At 39.7% G+C, this 17969-nt stretch overlaps 1 protein-coding gene across 1 annotated transcript in view; it reads right to left on the reverse strand.

The window, feature by feature from the left end:
• Window positions 1–17969, reverse strand: part of LOC124256936 (CUGBP Elav-like family member 2) — a 230882-nt gene that overhangs the window by 134869 nt on the left and 78044 nt on the right. Inside the window, 1 exon segment of the mRNA XM_046690901.1 lies at window positions 9858–9920. Within this exon segment, the coding sequence (XP_046546857.1) occupies window positions 9858–9920 (63 nt within the window).

Genomic DNA, 17969 nt, shown 5'->3' on the forward strand with positions numbered 1-17969 from the left:
TTATCATTTCTTATAATGGAAAGCATATGGTTATGTCTATAATGCCCATTTTTTAACTCCAAATTCTCGTTCCATATTTGACATAATCCCTCACGGTAGAATGGTAATTTCAATATAAATTGTGGTATAGCTTGGACTCCCACTCAGAATCTCATTTGCCTGTCACGTAAACCTATGGTGGAGTATATACGAAAGCAAACAGATCATTGATCGTTTTGCATAATTGATATAAATGTCATTAGTTTTCTTGACAACGCGCTGGTGTTAACAGATGGCTGCGCAGCACGGCTTAATTTGAGATGCTATTGATCGTGCATAATATAAAAAATCCCAGTAGAAGTAACGTCTTATTTTTTGAAAGGATTATGTTTGTGGAAAGGCCTTGTACTCACAGTTATACATTCAATGACACCTGGTGTTCTTGACTAGGTTTATGTCAGAATATCGTTAGTGGTGTTAGAACGCCGAGTGTCAGTGGCAGAGATATGTTTTAGTGTACAGTTGCATATATGAAGTAGTTACACTGAAACGTATGAATGAGTGAGTGAGTGTTATATGATGCGTTTGAAAATAATTTACCTGTCAAGCAAAATTCCTGCAGCTCGAGTATTTTTCTGTTTACACTTCACAACGTTTGATGTACAATAGCCTAGCCTTTACATGTGTTTTGGTGTACCACCGGAGGGGCAGGATACCATGACCCTTTCGTGAACACCTGGTGTTAATTTGATAGTGACGCTTAAACAGATGGTCATGATAAATTCGCAACCTAAATCGATAAAGGGTTTGTCGCAAAAACAGAGAGAGAAAGAAAGAGAGAGAGAGAGAGAGAGAGAGAGAGAGAGAGAGAGAGAGAGAGAGAGAGAGAGAGAGAGAGAGAGGAGAGAGAGGGGGAGAGAGAGGGGAGAGAGAGAGAGAGAGAGAGAGAGAGATATAGAGAGAGAGAGAGAGAGAGAGGGAGAGAGAGATGTGGGTCTATATATATATATATATATATATATATATCTATATATATCGGATCTCCTAAACATGTAATACTATCGCCATATCCTCTCTCAATACCCCTTGACCAGATACACTAATTGCTTGAGTGAACTATTAACGGAGTTTAACCATAATTTTGATCCCGTGTCCGGTCGGCTATCCAGAGAGTTTCAGTCTTAAAATCACGTTCTTATTACTTGTATGCACAGAACATGGCCTACTAAGAAGCAATTTCGTATTTGTGATATGATCTTGTTTAATAATCAATAGCCAACTTCTGAGCTCTGTGAGCACTATCAATGTAAACATTCCGTGTCAACAAACATGAAATGCGTGCTTGTGTCTTTCCAATCATTGACGCATCTTATCTGTTGTAGAAATCTCCAACAGAATATTCATAAGTTGTCTTCGTCAGTTTATCTATCGGAAATCAAAGTCTAAGAAAAACATTTCATCAGAGTCTCCGTAGGTTAGTTCTTGTTTCGTATTGACAAAGCAAGGTTATATTACGTTACTGATATAGATTACAGTCACCGCCAACTTCATCCGGTGCCGCAAGGAACCGCCAAGGTACAGACTGTCCACAGAATGATGGATTGTCATGCAAGGGAAACAACTCCAGCGGTCACAATGGAACGCTCTTCGGTCAAGGAGAGAGATTCTATTGTATGCGGGACAGTCATGTAAAATCGTTATTACTGTGGGTATGTCAGTTCAATCAATGGCGTATGTTTTAGTTCGTGAGCAGACACAAATGGAAAATGGGCGTGTAATGGAAAATGGATGTCCCATACATGATTCGACACATAAAATGCTACTAACAGACTAAGAGGGAGTATAGTTTTACGCCGCTTGTTGCCAATATTCAGTCATATGACCCACTGGGGACGGCTGAAGTTGACATTCACACCCAAGAACACGTATTTGATAAAACGATCACCCTATTCTATTCTCATCCCGTGCTCAGCTCAAGGAGTCTCCACACATCCAATCCCAGATTTAGGTTCCTTAATACGTACAAGTATCACATGTTAGACAAGTATAAACTGTTTCCCTTTCTAGTCAAAGGAACTTGAACTATTAGAATATGTATTGGTGCTCAGCCAGCATACATCCTCGTGGATTAATTTAATAAATCATGGATATATTTAAACTAAAAAAAATACATTCGTATAATACACAACTACTGATGGGTATTTAGGAATCGTATTTAAGAAAATCAATAAACTCTGGAGGGCTTTCGGCACAAATGAATGAGAGGGATAGTTTTACGACACAGAAAACCTTGGTCTTCGTGAATGATCATTTCTAAAATATAGTGGACATGAAAATGCAGTGATGAATATTTCGTTGTTGGCATGGAAACCATTTCATAATCCGCCATATGATGTCTTTCATGTTAAGTATGTTACTGCAGTAATCCAACGTCATATGGAAGTCAAGCTGGACTCGGGACCTGAATGTCAGTGGTGCGATATTCTATGATAGAAAGGTGACCACAATGTGATGCTAATTAATACTACCCGCAAGCTCCGCCCTCGCAAAAAGTGCCATATCCACATCGGTTACATGACAAGCAAATGACTTTGATTTTGTTTTGCTTTTCAACGCCGCACTTAGCCATTTCCCAGTTAAATTAGGGGTCGTCTGTTAATAATCCTCTCTGGGCCAGACAAGATGAGGATTGACATCGTGAACATCGATCTGTACAAGTGAGGAACGATGCACATATCAACCACTACCCGGTAAATACCCGATGGCTTCTTATAACAAGCATAGGTTGATGAGGACCTACTGACTTACAACACAACCCGTGAAGATGCGGGTTAGAAATGGTGTTCAGCAACCCATGCTAACAGGATCAGATGGTCAAGTTTGTTGACTTGGTTGACACATGTCATCGTATCCCAGCTGCGTAGATCGGTTCTCATCCTGTTGATCACTGGATTGTTTGGTCCAGACTCGATTGTTTACAGACCGCCGCCATATAGCTGGACTATTGCTGAGTGCGGCGTTAGACCGCCAACCAACCAACACACAATAAACCCCACGGTTGCTGTGGGCCTATTGACTTGCCCACATTTAGTGTGTTTAATGATTACTAAATGTCAGTGCGTGTTTATAAATAACAAGGTTTTGTAAAAGTATTTTTATAAAACAAATCCCCCAAACACATTATGCATTCAAAGAAATGACTACATAAAGAATAGGTTACTTGCCCTAATGAGTGAGCGAATATAAAGCCGCCCAAGATATTTTAATTACATCCCAGCATACCATAATAATGTTGACAGATAGATCAAATGGCCCAATTCAGAATTCCCCGCCCACAGGTATAGCGCTGACAAACCAAGACTCATCAGGGATCCTGGCACCCATGCTCCCAAAATTTGCAACCGATCTAGGATACACACAGTTTCAGGCCTATCTAGAGGCTCCTGTGATAGTATGCAGAGGAATCACGTTAATCCGGAGTACAGTTTGTTATACGTGATTTCTTTTGTTTTTTCTGTACGAAACCATGCATACATTTCTCCAAAACCACTGTCCATGCTTACCTGAATAACAAATGTGTTAACACGGACTAATTCAATGTGATTTGTATGGTTTAACGGGGCCTCACTGCATACAAGTGTTCACTCGAAAAAAATCAGAAGCCTGTTTCACTTTGCTGATAAACATTTTCTTGATAAAAATTCCAAGACTTCCAGACCTAATCACGGGCATAATTCCTAAGAAAATGCACTTCTCAATTATTACATGAGAGCCGTTTTATGTACGCGAAGAATATCAATCCAAATGAAATTCCTCCCGAATCTAATCTAATTTGTCGCAATATGGCTACAGAGCAAACTTCAAAGGCAACCCAGTTGTAAGCTGTCATTTTGAGATGATTTTCGTTTCAGTACTATTCCTGTATTAAGCGAACTCTTGGTTTAGGTCGACAGATTTGACAAGCAGTGGCAGGCCATCATCTGGTGAATTTGCACTTTCATAAGATAAGTGGCCCTTAGCTGCAGCCTTTTTGTCCTCTATTCAGCATCTGTTTCATAAATAGCAATATAATCTCCCATTCCTGATTACTCCGTAGCGCTGCCTGAGCCCGAGACAAATAAGTCACCCGGAGACATCAAGTGGCATTTGGCAATTTGTGTGTGTAAATGTGATATTGACAGAGCTGCTTTGTGACTCGCCGCTGTTACAGTATGGCTCCAGAAATGGCCGTATGTTAGAATTATTGGCGAGTTATGACCATGGATGATACATATGCTGTCTTATCTTTATGTATATTGTCTTCATCAGTGCCGCTGGATTCTCAAACAGTATATGAATTGGATAGGGGCGCAAACCTTGATCCAAAGACCGAGAAAAAGACGGTATCACCTTAATCGTAACTAGATCACAACAGACTCTAACTTGGGTGTTCAAGCCATGCCCGAGATATGCAGAAAGAAACCCAAGCTGTGTTTGGACTGGGATCTTCTGTGCACCAACAGACTCTACCTTGGGTGTTCAAGCCATGCCCGAGATATGCAGAAAAGAACACCCAAGCTATGTTCGGGCTGGGATCTTCTGTGCACCAACAGACTCTACCTTGGGTGTTCAAGCCATGCCCGAGATATGCAGAAAAGAACACCCAAGCTATGTTCGGGCTGGGATCTTCTGTGCACCAACAGACTCTACCTTGGGTGTTCAAGCCATGCCCGAGATATGCAGAAAGAAACCCAAGCTGTGTTTGGACTGGGATCTTCTGTGCACCAACAGACTCTACCTTGGGTGTTCAAGCCATGCCCGAGATATGCAGAAAAGAACACCCAAGCTATGTTCGGACTGGGATCTTCTGTGCACCAACAGACTCTACCTTGGGTGTTCAAGCCATGCCCGAGATATGCAGAAAGAACACCCAAGCTATGTTCGGGCTGGGATCTTCTGTGCACCAACAGACTCTACCTTGGGTGTTCAAACCATGCTCGAGGTATGCAGCAGAAAAGAACACCCAAGCTATGTTTGGACTGGGATCTTCTGTGCACCAACAGACTCTACCTTGGGTGTTCAAGCCATGCCCGAGATATGCAGAAAAGAACACCCAAGCTATGTTCGGACTGGGATCTTCTGTGCACCAACAGACTCTACCTTGGGTGTTCAAGCCATGCCCGAGATATGCAGAAAAGAACACCCAAGCTATGTTCGGGCTGGGATCTTCTGTGCACCAACAGACTCTACCTTGGGTGTTCAAGCGATGCCCGAGATATGCAGAAAAGAACACCCAAGCTATGTTCGGGCTAGGATCTTCTGTGGACCAATAAAACAGACTCTACCTTTGATGTTCAAGCCATGCCTTAGATATGCGGAAAAGAAGACACAAACTATGTTCGGGTTAAGATCTTCTGGGCACCAAAACGAAAGCACCAACCACAATGTGCTGACATGGTATATATACCTGTCTGTAAGGAACGAAATCGTTCACGCTATCGACTCCCATGTTGTTACATCCTACCAAGAACTTCGACCCATTGTATTTTAGAATATAAATTAATCAAAGTAACTTCAGTCACGTACACTAACACATGCGTGTGGTGAATCTTTTCGCTGTGTTTCATACCGTAGTAAAGTCATACTATCCCTTGTAGTTGATAATAACAACGTTGGTCCTGTTTTGTTTTGGCGTTGAGGCCAAATACGGACATGACGTTGAATTAGCAATGAATCAAAGTTTTTCGAGAAAAGCAGAACCCTCTCCATAATCGACACATCATTCACACGATCGCTGTCAACATGCCAATCACTTACTTCATGAATCAGTTAGAACTACCAATTTTAAGTCGAAATATTTTATCACTTTTGTTACAAAATCCAAGATTAATAATATCATCACGGTTATTGCATTCTGCTTGTATTAATGGATTGACAATATATTGGTTCACAGTTTTACAGTTTTTCTTCCCTTTCCAACTATTGCAAAACACGTCTGCAAGGAAGATTGAAAACCTATTTATCTCAAGATGCTCGTTTCTGAGCGCATCTCTAATTTTAACATCCCCTTGCGTTTTACCATTAATAATTCAAATTTATTGCAATGGCAATTTCTCTGTCAAAAAAGTTCCTCAAAGGTAATTTTTGTTCATGTGGGATTATCTCACATAGTATTTCAAGAGACGTCAGAGCTGAAACATCATTAATTTCTCGTTCGAGGAACAATTTCCATAAAATACCACTTAAGACATCTCGATATTCACGGTACGGAGAGCTGCCTCAGGAGAGCAACATGTTCCCTGACTGTGTGTCAAGTTCAAACCAGGCCGTGAAAGTATGAAAAGACGCCACGAGCTAATTCATTCAACAAGTGATATAATGATGTTATATCGATTTTCAGTAAACATGAACTGCAGCTAAAATGGCTTGATATGAAAGAATCCCCTGTGGAATGAGAAGGTCTTTATATGAATTCATGAATATTTTTATATATACTTGTTCACAATGTACACGTCTTCTTAAGAATTCAACAAAACGCATTTTATTACTTTTCCAATGGCATACATTGCTGGTATCTTGCGGCTAAGGGAATAAAAGATGAAGTCCTCCGAGTAAGGGTAAATGTGCTATGATGAAGTACTGCTACTTATCACTCAGAAAATAGAACGTTACTATAATTACTGGGATGTATGTTAAAGGATTAAGGATTCATACAGATATTATGTCGACGTCTACTGGATGCAAAAGGTTGCGTGTCTGTAAAGGTTGCCAAGGAAACGAAAATTCGAATTTATGACACAAAAAGAATATGCAATGTATCCCATATTTTCATGCAGTAAGTGTATTGCACAGCGCAATTTGCAAACTTGTTTGCATGGCTCGAAAGTCTTTGTGAATGTAAATCCGGACAGACGTATGGGTGTTGTTGGTTCATTGTAAATTGAGGTTCTTTCCTTGACACTGGTGATTAGGCAAGAGAGACTGCTGACAGAAGCCACAGTTTAATCTTCACTGCTCTGTTACAGTGTACGCTTTCGAGCTACTTTTTACAAACATGGCTCGCTCATTTAGCTCGGGTATGTGTCTGGTGAAATGTATCCTGCTCTTCATTAGTATAATTGAGGCAAAGAATACTCTTGTGCGTAAATTGGACGTTCCAAGTGTAATGGGTTTAGGCATGCCAAAATAAAATGGTCTACAGTAAGATGGCAGTGAAGCTGGGTTTAATGATTCACTCGACGGAATTCTAGAGTGACGTGCGTGCGTGTGTGTGTGTGTTTGTGTGCGCGCGAGCGTGTGTCGTGTGTCTGTGTGTCGTACATGTGAGTGTGCATGGGTCGTTCGTTCGTGTGTGTGTGTGTGTGTGTGTGTGTGCGCGCGCGCGTGCGTGTTCTGGTCTTGACCACTGACAGCTCTATAGTGCCTGCCCAACGAAATGCCACGCCATACTTCCTTGGATGCCCTACCAGCCACAGCGTACTGTATAGGGCGCCGACCAACGAGAATAACTTTGCTGAAGAAATATGGTCTTTCGTGAAGGGCAGACACATGAACCTTGATATGAGCAATGGCCATCAACCTAAGACATTTGTCCGGTATTTGAACCATCGACCGTCCGCTCCTCGGGCAGGTGCTCTGTTCACCAGACCAAGGAGGCAATCACAATGACAATAGCTTGGCTGGAAAAATGTAGTCTTTGATGAAGGTCAAACTCACAGCGCTTGATATTACCAATGACGCTCAACCTGAGACATTTGTCTGCGACTTGTAGCATAATCGACTTGGAAGCATGTTCAACACACTTGGTCTTATAGAAATAGAAAGGTTGAACTTGATGCAATTCCTTTCATCTTTCGCTTATTCTTGTTTCTAAACAAAACTCAATCTCTCTTCCAGTGTCACTTTACTTTTCCAGATTAACAATTTCAATGGCTGAAGTTAAACACAGATTGTGTTCTAATGTGATCGATGACACCAAACTGTTTTCTGACATTCCCATGTACATACAGTTAGCACGTTTTCATGTCTAATTAAAAGTTTCAGTTGGAACTTTCATTAAAAGTACCTTTTAAATCTTCCATCTGAGTTTAAAATGGTGGATGTAATAGTCAAGATGACTCACAGGTCCAGACAAGGATAAACTCAACATACGTCAAATAAAAAAAAAAAAAAACTGTAGGCACAGGAATTTTTCTTACAGTAGGCACGTCCAGACCCTTATATAGCCTCGACCTATTTCCCCCGTGTTTACCCACATGTAGCACAGCACTCGGAAGATATGTAGAAGAATGCCCTTCTGGCAGCAATGACACAACTCACGTGACGCAACACAGACCAGCTGTACTCAACATGTATGTTGGTTTTGACACGAAGATGTGTATTTGGCAACCCAAGAGCTCCGATAACTAGACACTAGGTCGACTGAATTACACGTTCCTTTTTCTGACCATAAAACACACCCTCGGCATTGCAGGCCTCCGGTGTAAACAGTGTATGTTAAAAAGATCGTGTGGGAAATTTTTGAAAGAAATATAGCGTTGATGCTTTCCTACTTAAAACAGTTTGTTTCTTCGTTTCCTATCTTAACATTCCATACTCTCATCATCAACGTTCGTGTTATCCGACTGAAATACTTTTTTTCTATTTTTCAAACATGGGTCTAAAAACAACCTCGCCTGATATACCGAGTTTCCGAGTTAGAAGTTGAGAAGTAAACGTTCAACTGGCTACATTTGACAGCTGTGGTTTTATTTTTGCTTGTTCTGTCTACCTTTGAAATGAGTTTGATGAGTAGATAACACACACATTTAAAACCCATCTCACATTTCGTAGTTGGTTACGTGACTGTTCGTTTTGTTTCGAAAAGTATTGGGAGTTTTATAAACGTGGAATATTTGTCCAAGATCAGCGTGAAGTAAATACGTGGCAACTCTACTGCAAATGAACATCGTCTCTAAAATTCATACCATAAAAGCAGGGTGTGGTTTACTATTTCATTCCTTTTGCAGACACTGTGGTGAATTTATTAATACATAGTCTCTAAAGCGTTGAGACCATGATGTTGATTCTTTATGAGAAGGGTTCTAACCCACTTCATGACATTGGTATTCTGTAGGAGCATATAGCAGCATACCAATCATTGTGTTTCCTTCACATGATAATACGATAATGACTGTGTCCGATCATGATGATGATGTGGTTGAAAATGTTGAATTATTTCAACAATTAACATCACCAATAATATGTCACTTCAAAGTAGAGATGTAATACAGACTCCACTGAAATTACAAAACTTGAACTAACATTCAACGAAAGCCATCAACGCCCATGTGGTTTGGTTTTCTGGTCTCAAGCCATGACATTAAGAAACAAAGCCATGTACACCATACCCTGAAGGTGAAATTGGATTCAAAGATCACCCTGCGAACAATCCGTCACACGTACTCTCCCTCAGCTAATAATGGATCACCCAATGGCATTGTCTAATCATTATCTTTGCCAATATGTACTTGCTATTGATTGGTTTCATTGATAAATAACTTAAACACACTGTTCTGGGATTGAACCAGACGCGTGACCCTCTCCTGAAACTGGAGAAACATGTAAAGTTCTCATTACGATTCAGAGGCTGTTCTCTTGTTGATATTACTCACAGTAATCCGAAATCATTCTAACCCACACCCTCCTTCATCAGCATTCCCCGCAACCAAATTTAAATGGTCTTTGCTGAAGCGGTGTTTAAAATCACTTTGACATTTTGGTAAATGATGTTAGCAAGGTTCTTTCCTTGTATGTCAGCGAGCGTGTGGGATGGGATGACACACGCACCCATTTCCAACTGCCACGCCCCTTTGATTACATAATAAGCACATGTGTATGAGATTGCACGGGTAACTTACGTGGTCTTTGCGATGGATTTGTTGTGACCGTTCCTCCGCGACCCAACTGTGCATGTATAGAATCTGGAAACAAAGGAAATAGCATGAATCATTTGCATGAAAACGGCAAGGCCTTTGGGACATTCACATTCTTATCTCTGTAAGTGTATACAATGAAATGAAAAATGGTATTTGCACAAGACATACACAGCGTACGGTGGTACATATCATGCTCCTTGATATTCCTATTTAAAAAAAAACTGGCTTGTATGGTAACCTTCGTAGTTTGTGTCATTGTTTATGACATATAATCCAGGTATATGATATTATATGATAAGGTATGTGGCCTGTGAATAATCTAGCACATCAGAGTCGTGATTGATGTCATGAACAATATTTTTGGTTACAATGATGGGCGATGGAACTAATCACCCAGTCTGACCACCCTTCTTGCTTGGTACCAATTCCAGGTTTATCCCCATAAGGTTAACATGTGATTGCAGAGTGTTTGCCACAAATTGTATTGCATAACTTTCCATATCTTAAATAAACAAGTAACGTATGTAAATTGATTGTGTATTTATTCTTTTGGTGCCAAACCTATTATTTAAGGGATGAAAGCGGATTCAATGTTTCATTGTCAAACCTTTTTAGTTGTTTGTGTGATAGAATTTCAGAGGCAGATATATAAGTAGAAAAACAGTGCTCAGATTCTTAATGTGCCTCTGTATTAATACAAATTAACTTTTACATGTTCTTGTTAGTGGTAGATTTCACACATGTTGATATTGTGTCTAAATTTGGACAGCAGTGAATGGGTACCCGGTGGGATGAGATGGTAAAGGGAGTACACATCTTGCAGTCCACACACAAAAAGGCAGTTTGACTTGTATAAAACTTGCCAGGCATTTGAAAATGTAATTCGAGAATATACTGACTTGGGTAACGGTGACTAATTATTATCATCATTATTGGTAGTAGTATAAATCATCGTATTAGTAGTATTAGTATTAGTATTAGTATTAGTAGTAGTAGTATTAGTAGTAGTAGTAGTAGTAGTAGTAGTAGTAGTAGTAGTAGTTGTTGTTGTTTTTGTGACAGTAATAGGTAATTTCAAACGACTCCTTCCAATTGCTCACTTAATGCACTAATACAAGCAACAGAAAGACAAGGCAATTATTGGATATTACACAACTTCACAACTCTGAGTACATAGCTTTAGGCATGTCAGTGTTACCTAAGAAACGGGCATCGACAAAACCTTCCTCAACGATGGAAGAATGAAGAGCTTGTAGTTTGTTTGCATCATTATTGTGACAGTTTTCGAAGAAGTAAGAAAACAGCAAATCATTTCGGCGTTTTTAAACTAATCAGTTTCCCAATACAGGTAGTGCAGCGTCTTTCGGTAAAGTTGTCAGTTCTATTACCGTAAATCACATAAAGAATGTGTGCATGTAATGTTTGTTTTATAAGTATGAACTAGTCAAAACAAGGCTTCCCTAAGTGCTAGAATGACGTTGAGTGGCGAGACCCCTTGAAAAACTCGAGTGTGAACCGGATGTGCATGACAGGAAGACTCTTGGCAATGAATGTGTTTTCTGAAGAGTACTTTATAACGCACTTTTTAAACATTTCTTCTGAATATATTTAAGTGTACCTAAAGCTAGCAAACATATTTTACATATTCTTACGATTATATTCTGTTTCATAATTCATACTCTTTAAATGTACATGGACTGAATTATACAACAACATTTCCCTTTAGAACGCACTATCAAACCAGTTGAACTTATTTCTAGCATTACAGTCTATCTGAACGCATGCCTCAAGCACATTTGGCCAAATTTAATAGTTTTTATTATTACGATAACACGAGTTCTGAGATCCTGTTATCTCCTTGTTATCTTGGGTGCACCGACCCATCTGCGCTCCACCACTAGGACGTAGGATAGTACATACAGCCTTGAACTGAATCAACTCGGCTGCACATAGGTTAGCACGCTTTGATAACGTATCTTTCTAATAGTCATGTTTTTCTAGTAGAACCGAGATAATAAATGGAGACTAGAGTGGCACGAACGTGATGTGATTAGTTGACAGCTGGTTTCAGCTTCAGGTCATAGCTTCCAACAGTATTGACTTCCAGTCTTATTAGTATTGGCTTCCAGTATTGGGCGTCTGAGTGATGTGGAACTTTATACCATACCTTGGTATTCCGGATACTTAGGTTATCAGACTATTGCGTTTAAGATGTCAGATATGTTTACGTCGAGTATGGTAGTGGGTTCGTGGACATCATGAATTGTATGAGTGAGTCAGTGAGGTTTGAAACCAGTTTGAAGGGAACGGTTTCATCAAGAATCACCAGCATGATGATTGGAGAAAGTCCGATATTCATCCTGTACCGCTTTGGTAAATTCCATATGTATGGCTTAATCCTGTCACACAAAAAGAGCATTACCTGAGATCATGAACAATTCTGATTGATCCTGGCACGTCTAGATGGGAAATCTGCATAAACTATCTTAAGACTTGATCCACTGGTGTCCTTGTGGACACAATTCAATGCCAACATCGCGATGCACGTTCGCTTTTACCAATTGTAAAGCTATGATCTGCTCTATCAAAACTTTGTCTCATTAATCAAATGACTATTACACAGACTCCCGAAGGTCTTCTAATAAAAATAGTAAAATGCCATCGACAATGTCCCAAACGCTAAAGAGCAAGATGAAGAAACAGATATCTCTAATTAAGGTTGTTCCTTGAAAATAGAATGTCCCTGATGGCGCTCCATCTCCAGATCACTTCCAATAAAAGATGAAGGCTAATCTCGCCACTGCTGGTGTCTACTCATTTGGGGCGGGTCTATACCCTAAAGCTAACCCTGCCAGCTGAGACAATCGCCAATGATAGATCAATTAGTCGGTGTCAGAGTAAACCTACAGCGGATTCCTCGGGGGTCCATACCCGAAGTCTGGGACACGTACGGTTTCCAAATCACACGATCGAAGACGGACAATCTCCTGAGCCAATATACTCATCCAGCTAGTGTATTTGCTCATTTGTTTCAAAAGAACCAATCTATATGTGCATAGGCCATCAGATGATGATCAAACAAAGACACAAGTTACCCACGTGATTGGCGTCTAGAACCTAACACAAGATCACAGACTGATGATCCAAGGTTTAACAAACGACGTGCAAAGAGACCCGAGCGATGTTTGTTAACTTTCTTCAACCAGTATTACTAACTGATCGTGGTGATCTACAGCAATGGTAAGGTTTGATTTGGCGATAGCTAGTTGCTCTCTTTAATGCTACATCTTCCCAGTGGCTAGCTGTTTCATTTGAGTCAGAATAATGTAAACGCTTGCATTTTACTTCCTGAATTTGCTCAAACATTTTCCGAAAGTCGATAATGCGATAATAATATATCAAACAGCCAAAGGCACATAAACGAAGAAGATATCAAATAAAATAATTCCTAACATACATCAGAGGGAGATTTATTTCACGCGGTGCCAACTTTGTCTACCTCTAAACGCATACTCAGCATGACTCTATCGATCAGCGATGGCCACCAGATGAAGTGGTATCGTAGGCAAAGAGGGAGGTTAGGTCAATAGGAGACCTTTTGAAATGTCAGATAATCAGCACAAACAGCGCGAGACAGGATTAAATAAACATCAAAGTCTGGAGGCAGAAAATAAACATACATCCACGACATCTTGTGGCATCGGTTTGCGGTATTGTTGTCAACTGTCGGATTTGCGGAAACACTTCTTTCTCCAATGTGTTCACACAGACAGAAAAGGTTAAATAGGAGTATGAGCATAAACAATAATTATACGAATAGAAAAGGTCATTTACCAGAAAGATTGAAGCAGCCAGATATGAAGCATTCAGTATGTTTATAATAAATTAGAAGGTGTAAACTTGTTTGACAAGATAACAATTATGGACAATTAAGGTCATTTACACGTAAACGTAACACATTGATTTGTTCCCAATAAAGCTGAGAATTAAATAGAAAATGATAGTGATGCCCAGGAGAGAAGATAAAAAGCGCTCCTGTGCGTCACTTAAATAGACCTTTATTTTATTTTTCTGTCTCGATATGAAGCTAAAAGATTACGATGTACACGTGAATTGAATTCAACGGTACTTTGAGCAGAGTTCCAGTTGTATCGGGGTGGGAACCCAAACCGATGGAAGGAGTCACAACATGATGAAGACCACGGACACACCATGTTTCTTAGACACTAAGGCAAATTTGGGTGAACTGAGGATTCCTACCACGGGTCAGCGGATCCTGACATACCTACGGGACGCAACATCGCAGCACCAGTTGGCCGCCTTGGCCAGCAATGCAACATGTTTGTGAAGAAGCATTCCACTACATAGCATTTTGGTGAACACTGATTGACCGAAAACGTGATGCACAACACAAGATGAGACAGGCCGCTATCCGTTTACACTAAGTTCCAAGCTTATTTGTCTTAACATTAGGCACAGAAAACCCTCCCAGGTCGGTAGATCAAACTACGACGTGGGACTACATTAACCACAACGTAATATCCTTCTGCACAGGTAAAACAAACACATATGTTGGAAGAAGGACATCTACACCTTGTATATCAAAGTTCCTGATAAATACAGTATAAGCGCGAGATTGCCCAGACACGATTACCCAGGAACCAGATTACAATGGACTAAAAGGCAAATAGCGGTGAAAACTACGAATGGATTACTGAAAATCAGGAATGACACCAGGTGTTCGACAAAAGGGAAATCATGTCTGGCCTGCCTATAGAACCACTCACACAATTAGCTTAAAAAATAACCAGCTGATAAAATTTCAAATCGACAAATAATTATATTTGAATGTCACTTGATGATTAGTTAATTATAGTATTTTTATTTCTGTAATTTCCATTTCAAATATGATTACACTCAGTTGGCTTTCTTTAAGTCTCCTTAACGAGCGGGAGAGCTCCATGCATAACAAGACGTCAATTCACTGTGGATTTCCCTGTAAGCGAATCATACAGCGAGTGATCACAGAATTGTCCGCTGATTTAATGCCATGTTATTTGGCCTTGCTAAGCCGTCAGGAATATCTTAAGTTATGGCTGCACTCTTCTGACCTCACGTAATGGAATCTAATGTTAATGGTTGTGAAGAGCTAAGTCCTTCTTAAACACGTCCAAACTGCGCTTTAATGTTTCATAAGTCTTTCACCTTCTTCACTTTAAGGATTAAATAGCACTTTTGAGTTTATTACTTCGTTAACATGTGGATAAGAGATGTGCAAATGGGGGTAATAGAAGTTACGGTCGTCTTTGACGTGTATGGATGAATCGAAATGTTAAAAAAGACCGCTTTAAAAACATTTTCCGTTTCACATTAAGAACTCACAGCTGTTTCTCTGAGGTTTTTAGAGATACTTTTAGATCATCTTGAAGACAGCTACTTAGAACTGATGGCTCCTTGTTAAGCCAGAGAGTAAAGTATGTTTTATAAAGGAATATCTTTTATGAACAAGCTTCATGCCAAGGGTAATCTGAAACGTGGGTCTGAAACGTACGCACAATGTACCAACAATACTAAGTTTTTTGTTTTTTTTGTTTTGTTTATTTTTATTCATTTCAGATAGGTATACAAAGACAGGGAGTACACAACTCCACGTTAGGGCTGGTTACATATTGGCAACAAAGAGTTACAAATTTTCAAAGTAAGAAAATATAGTTACTAGTATACAAATACTAAGTTGTTCCTGAAAGAAACATCTGCAACATACCAGGCTAGCTATTCTCGAAACGTTCGTATCCCTACGGACCTCTAAAGCCCATTTTTTAACACATTGGCCACGATCAACCGATCAAAGTTAAGAATTCTTAGAGCTACGAAAGTTTCGAGAATAAGGGCCCAGGATTATACCCACTAATACGTGTGTGTACCTTACATGGACACTTCAAACTTGTCGAACAGTTCTGGAAGAAACCGTACCCCGTCCATGACCATATGCAGCAAAGTGCGCAGGTCATTCCTACACATACAATCATCAATGACCATGCCATGTCCAACCTACTTGTGTCCAACAGACTGTTCTAGGATTATTATTGTTTCGGAACACACTCCGAACATAAATAAAACATAAAAAGAAATTCTCGTCACAATCCTTGACCATTCCTTCACAGACCCGCATGTCTCAAAATCTTACTGCTTGCCTTGATTGTTAGCGCTATGGGCATACCTAGTGTGGAGTTTGGCGCTATATAAATGGACACATTATTATTATTATTATTATTATTACCAGGAGTATTCATAGAAACATAGTACCGTTTATGGAACGGACCCTAACATACTCGTGAACATACCCTGACACTCCTGTATATACACTTACCATTATGCATATACCCTGTAAATACCCTTCAAAACCCCTGACCATATACAATTCTTATATATATATGTTCATGAACATACCTTCTTCACCCCTGAACCTATTTTACTGTCCTTAACGCACTGCCAAAGCATTAAACTTTGCTTTAACCAACAGTGAAAGAATTTTCTATTACTATCGCCTCACATAGTCCTTCGAATGTCCCTTTAGCACCTCCTAACATCTGAAACTCCTGTTCCTGACTAAAGTGTTTGGTGCCATCATTCAGCACCCTTGACACCCTCAGAAACCTTTCTCCAAGAATACCTTTGAGGACCAACTCTGAACGCATAAGCTTAATTCTTCACTCGTCACAGAAGTTGTTCTGAACGATACTTTCACTAATTGTATAGTAATTCTACCCTCTCAATTTATTCCTGTCTTGTAAAGGGAATGATATATGGGAACATGCCTTAAAATTAAAATCACTTCCCTAGGGACATATGCAAGTCTTGTAGATGTTGTAAAGTGAAACATATACTACACCACAGGAAATGACATACATGCAAAAGTTTATTTTGCTGTGCCGCCTTTCAACCTCTAATCGGTTATTAATTGTACGTTACTTCAAAATATGCCATAATACATTTGACTTCGAGACCGCAAAAACGATTTATGACACCCTTCAACAGAAGCTATATTTACTGACACTTTAACAAGACAGACGCAAGCAAGACATATATTGAACGTTGTATGCTGAAAAACTGGTTTTATGCATGACATGCATTGATGGAAGGAAGGAAGGATGAATGCACAGAATGTATAACTAACCATGATAACCGATAACTAATTATAACCACATGCTTGTAATGAAACTTTAATCTAATGTTTCGAAGCAAAATGCCTCCTTCAGTCTTTTAATACACATGAAAGGAATTGTGGTGGTCTTTCGGTATGTTTCATAGTGTGCTCATCCCTTTGATATATGCTCCACTGCAAGAAGCGACGCCATCACTGTTAGAACTTAGTGCAGGTGACCCTTTTCAGGGATTATGAATATCAGAACATATTATAACATATTTTTTACTTACAAATGGTTTCATGTCTAACGATACAGTTCCGTTTTGAATTAGCTGTTTTGCCAATATTTACAGACACATACAATGCTTGAACCAGGATGTTCCACATCTGTTTTCTCCTTCTGCTGTATCTACATATAGAATCAGCTGAGCAGCAGGAAGTTCCCATTTATTCATATCTTACGAAATGTATCTATGTTACATTTGCGTAAGTGGGTTGTTTGCAAACTGTTAACACATTTTTACACACAGTTATGTAGTGTATATATTGGGTAATATTTAAACCTGAGTAACGAGCCCTTTGATCAGGTATCCTCTGCTTCATTACCCATGTTGATAAAACGCTTTCAACGGTCGAGATTATCTTTCTCTAGTAGGCGTTAAACATGAATGGCAACTTGTTTCATAGAAAGAACATCCCTGTAAAACTCGCAGATCTAGTTCTAGGGAGTCTTCGGTCACCTGGAAAGGTGGAATTACTTCTGATCTGTAAGTTCAAAGACAAGGTGAAAGAAAGAGTTCACTGTGATATCATTCATTTAAGATCGAGCATCTGACAGTGTTTAAAAAGTTCTTCCGTTTCGGGGAAGGGAAACGTGCATGTATGCCACTTAATCTAGTCAAATATGTTGTACTTGCTCTTTCTTTGAATACCGACTGACTAGAGCA

The sequence above is a fragment of the Haliotis rubra genome, unplaced genomic scaffold, assembly GCF_003918875.1.
Source record: "Haliotis rubra isolate DU_JTF1 unplaced genomic scaffold, ASM391887v1 Scf644, whole genome shotgun sequence".
Classification (NCBI taxonomy): Eukaryota; Metazoa; Mollusca; class Gastropoda; order Lepetellida; family Haliotidae; genus Haliotis; species Haliotis rubra.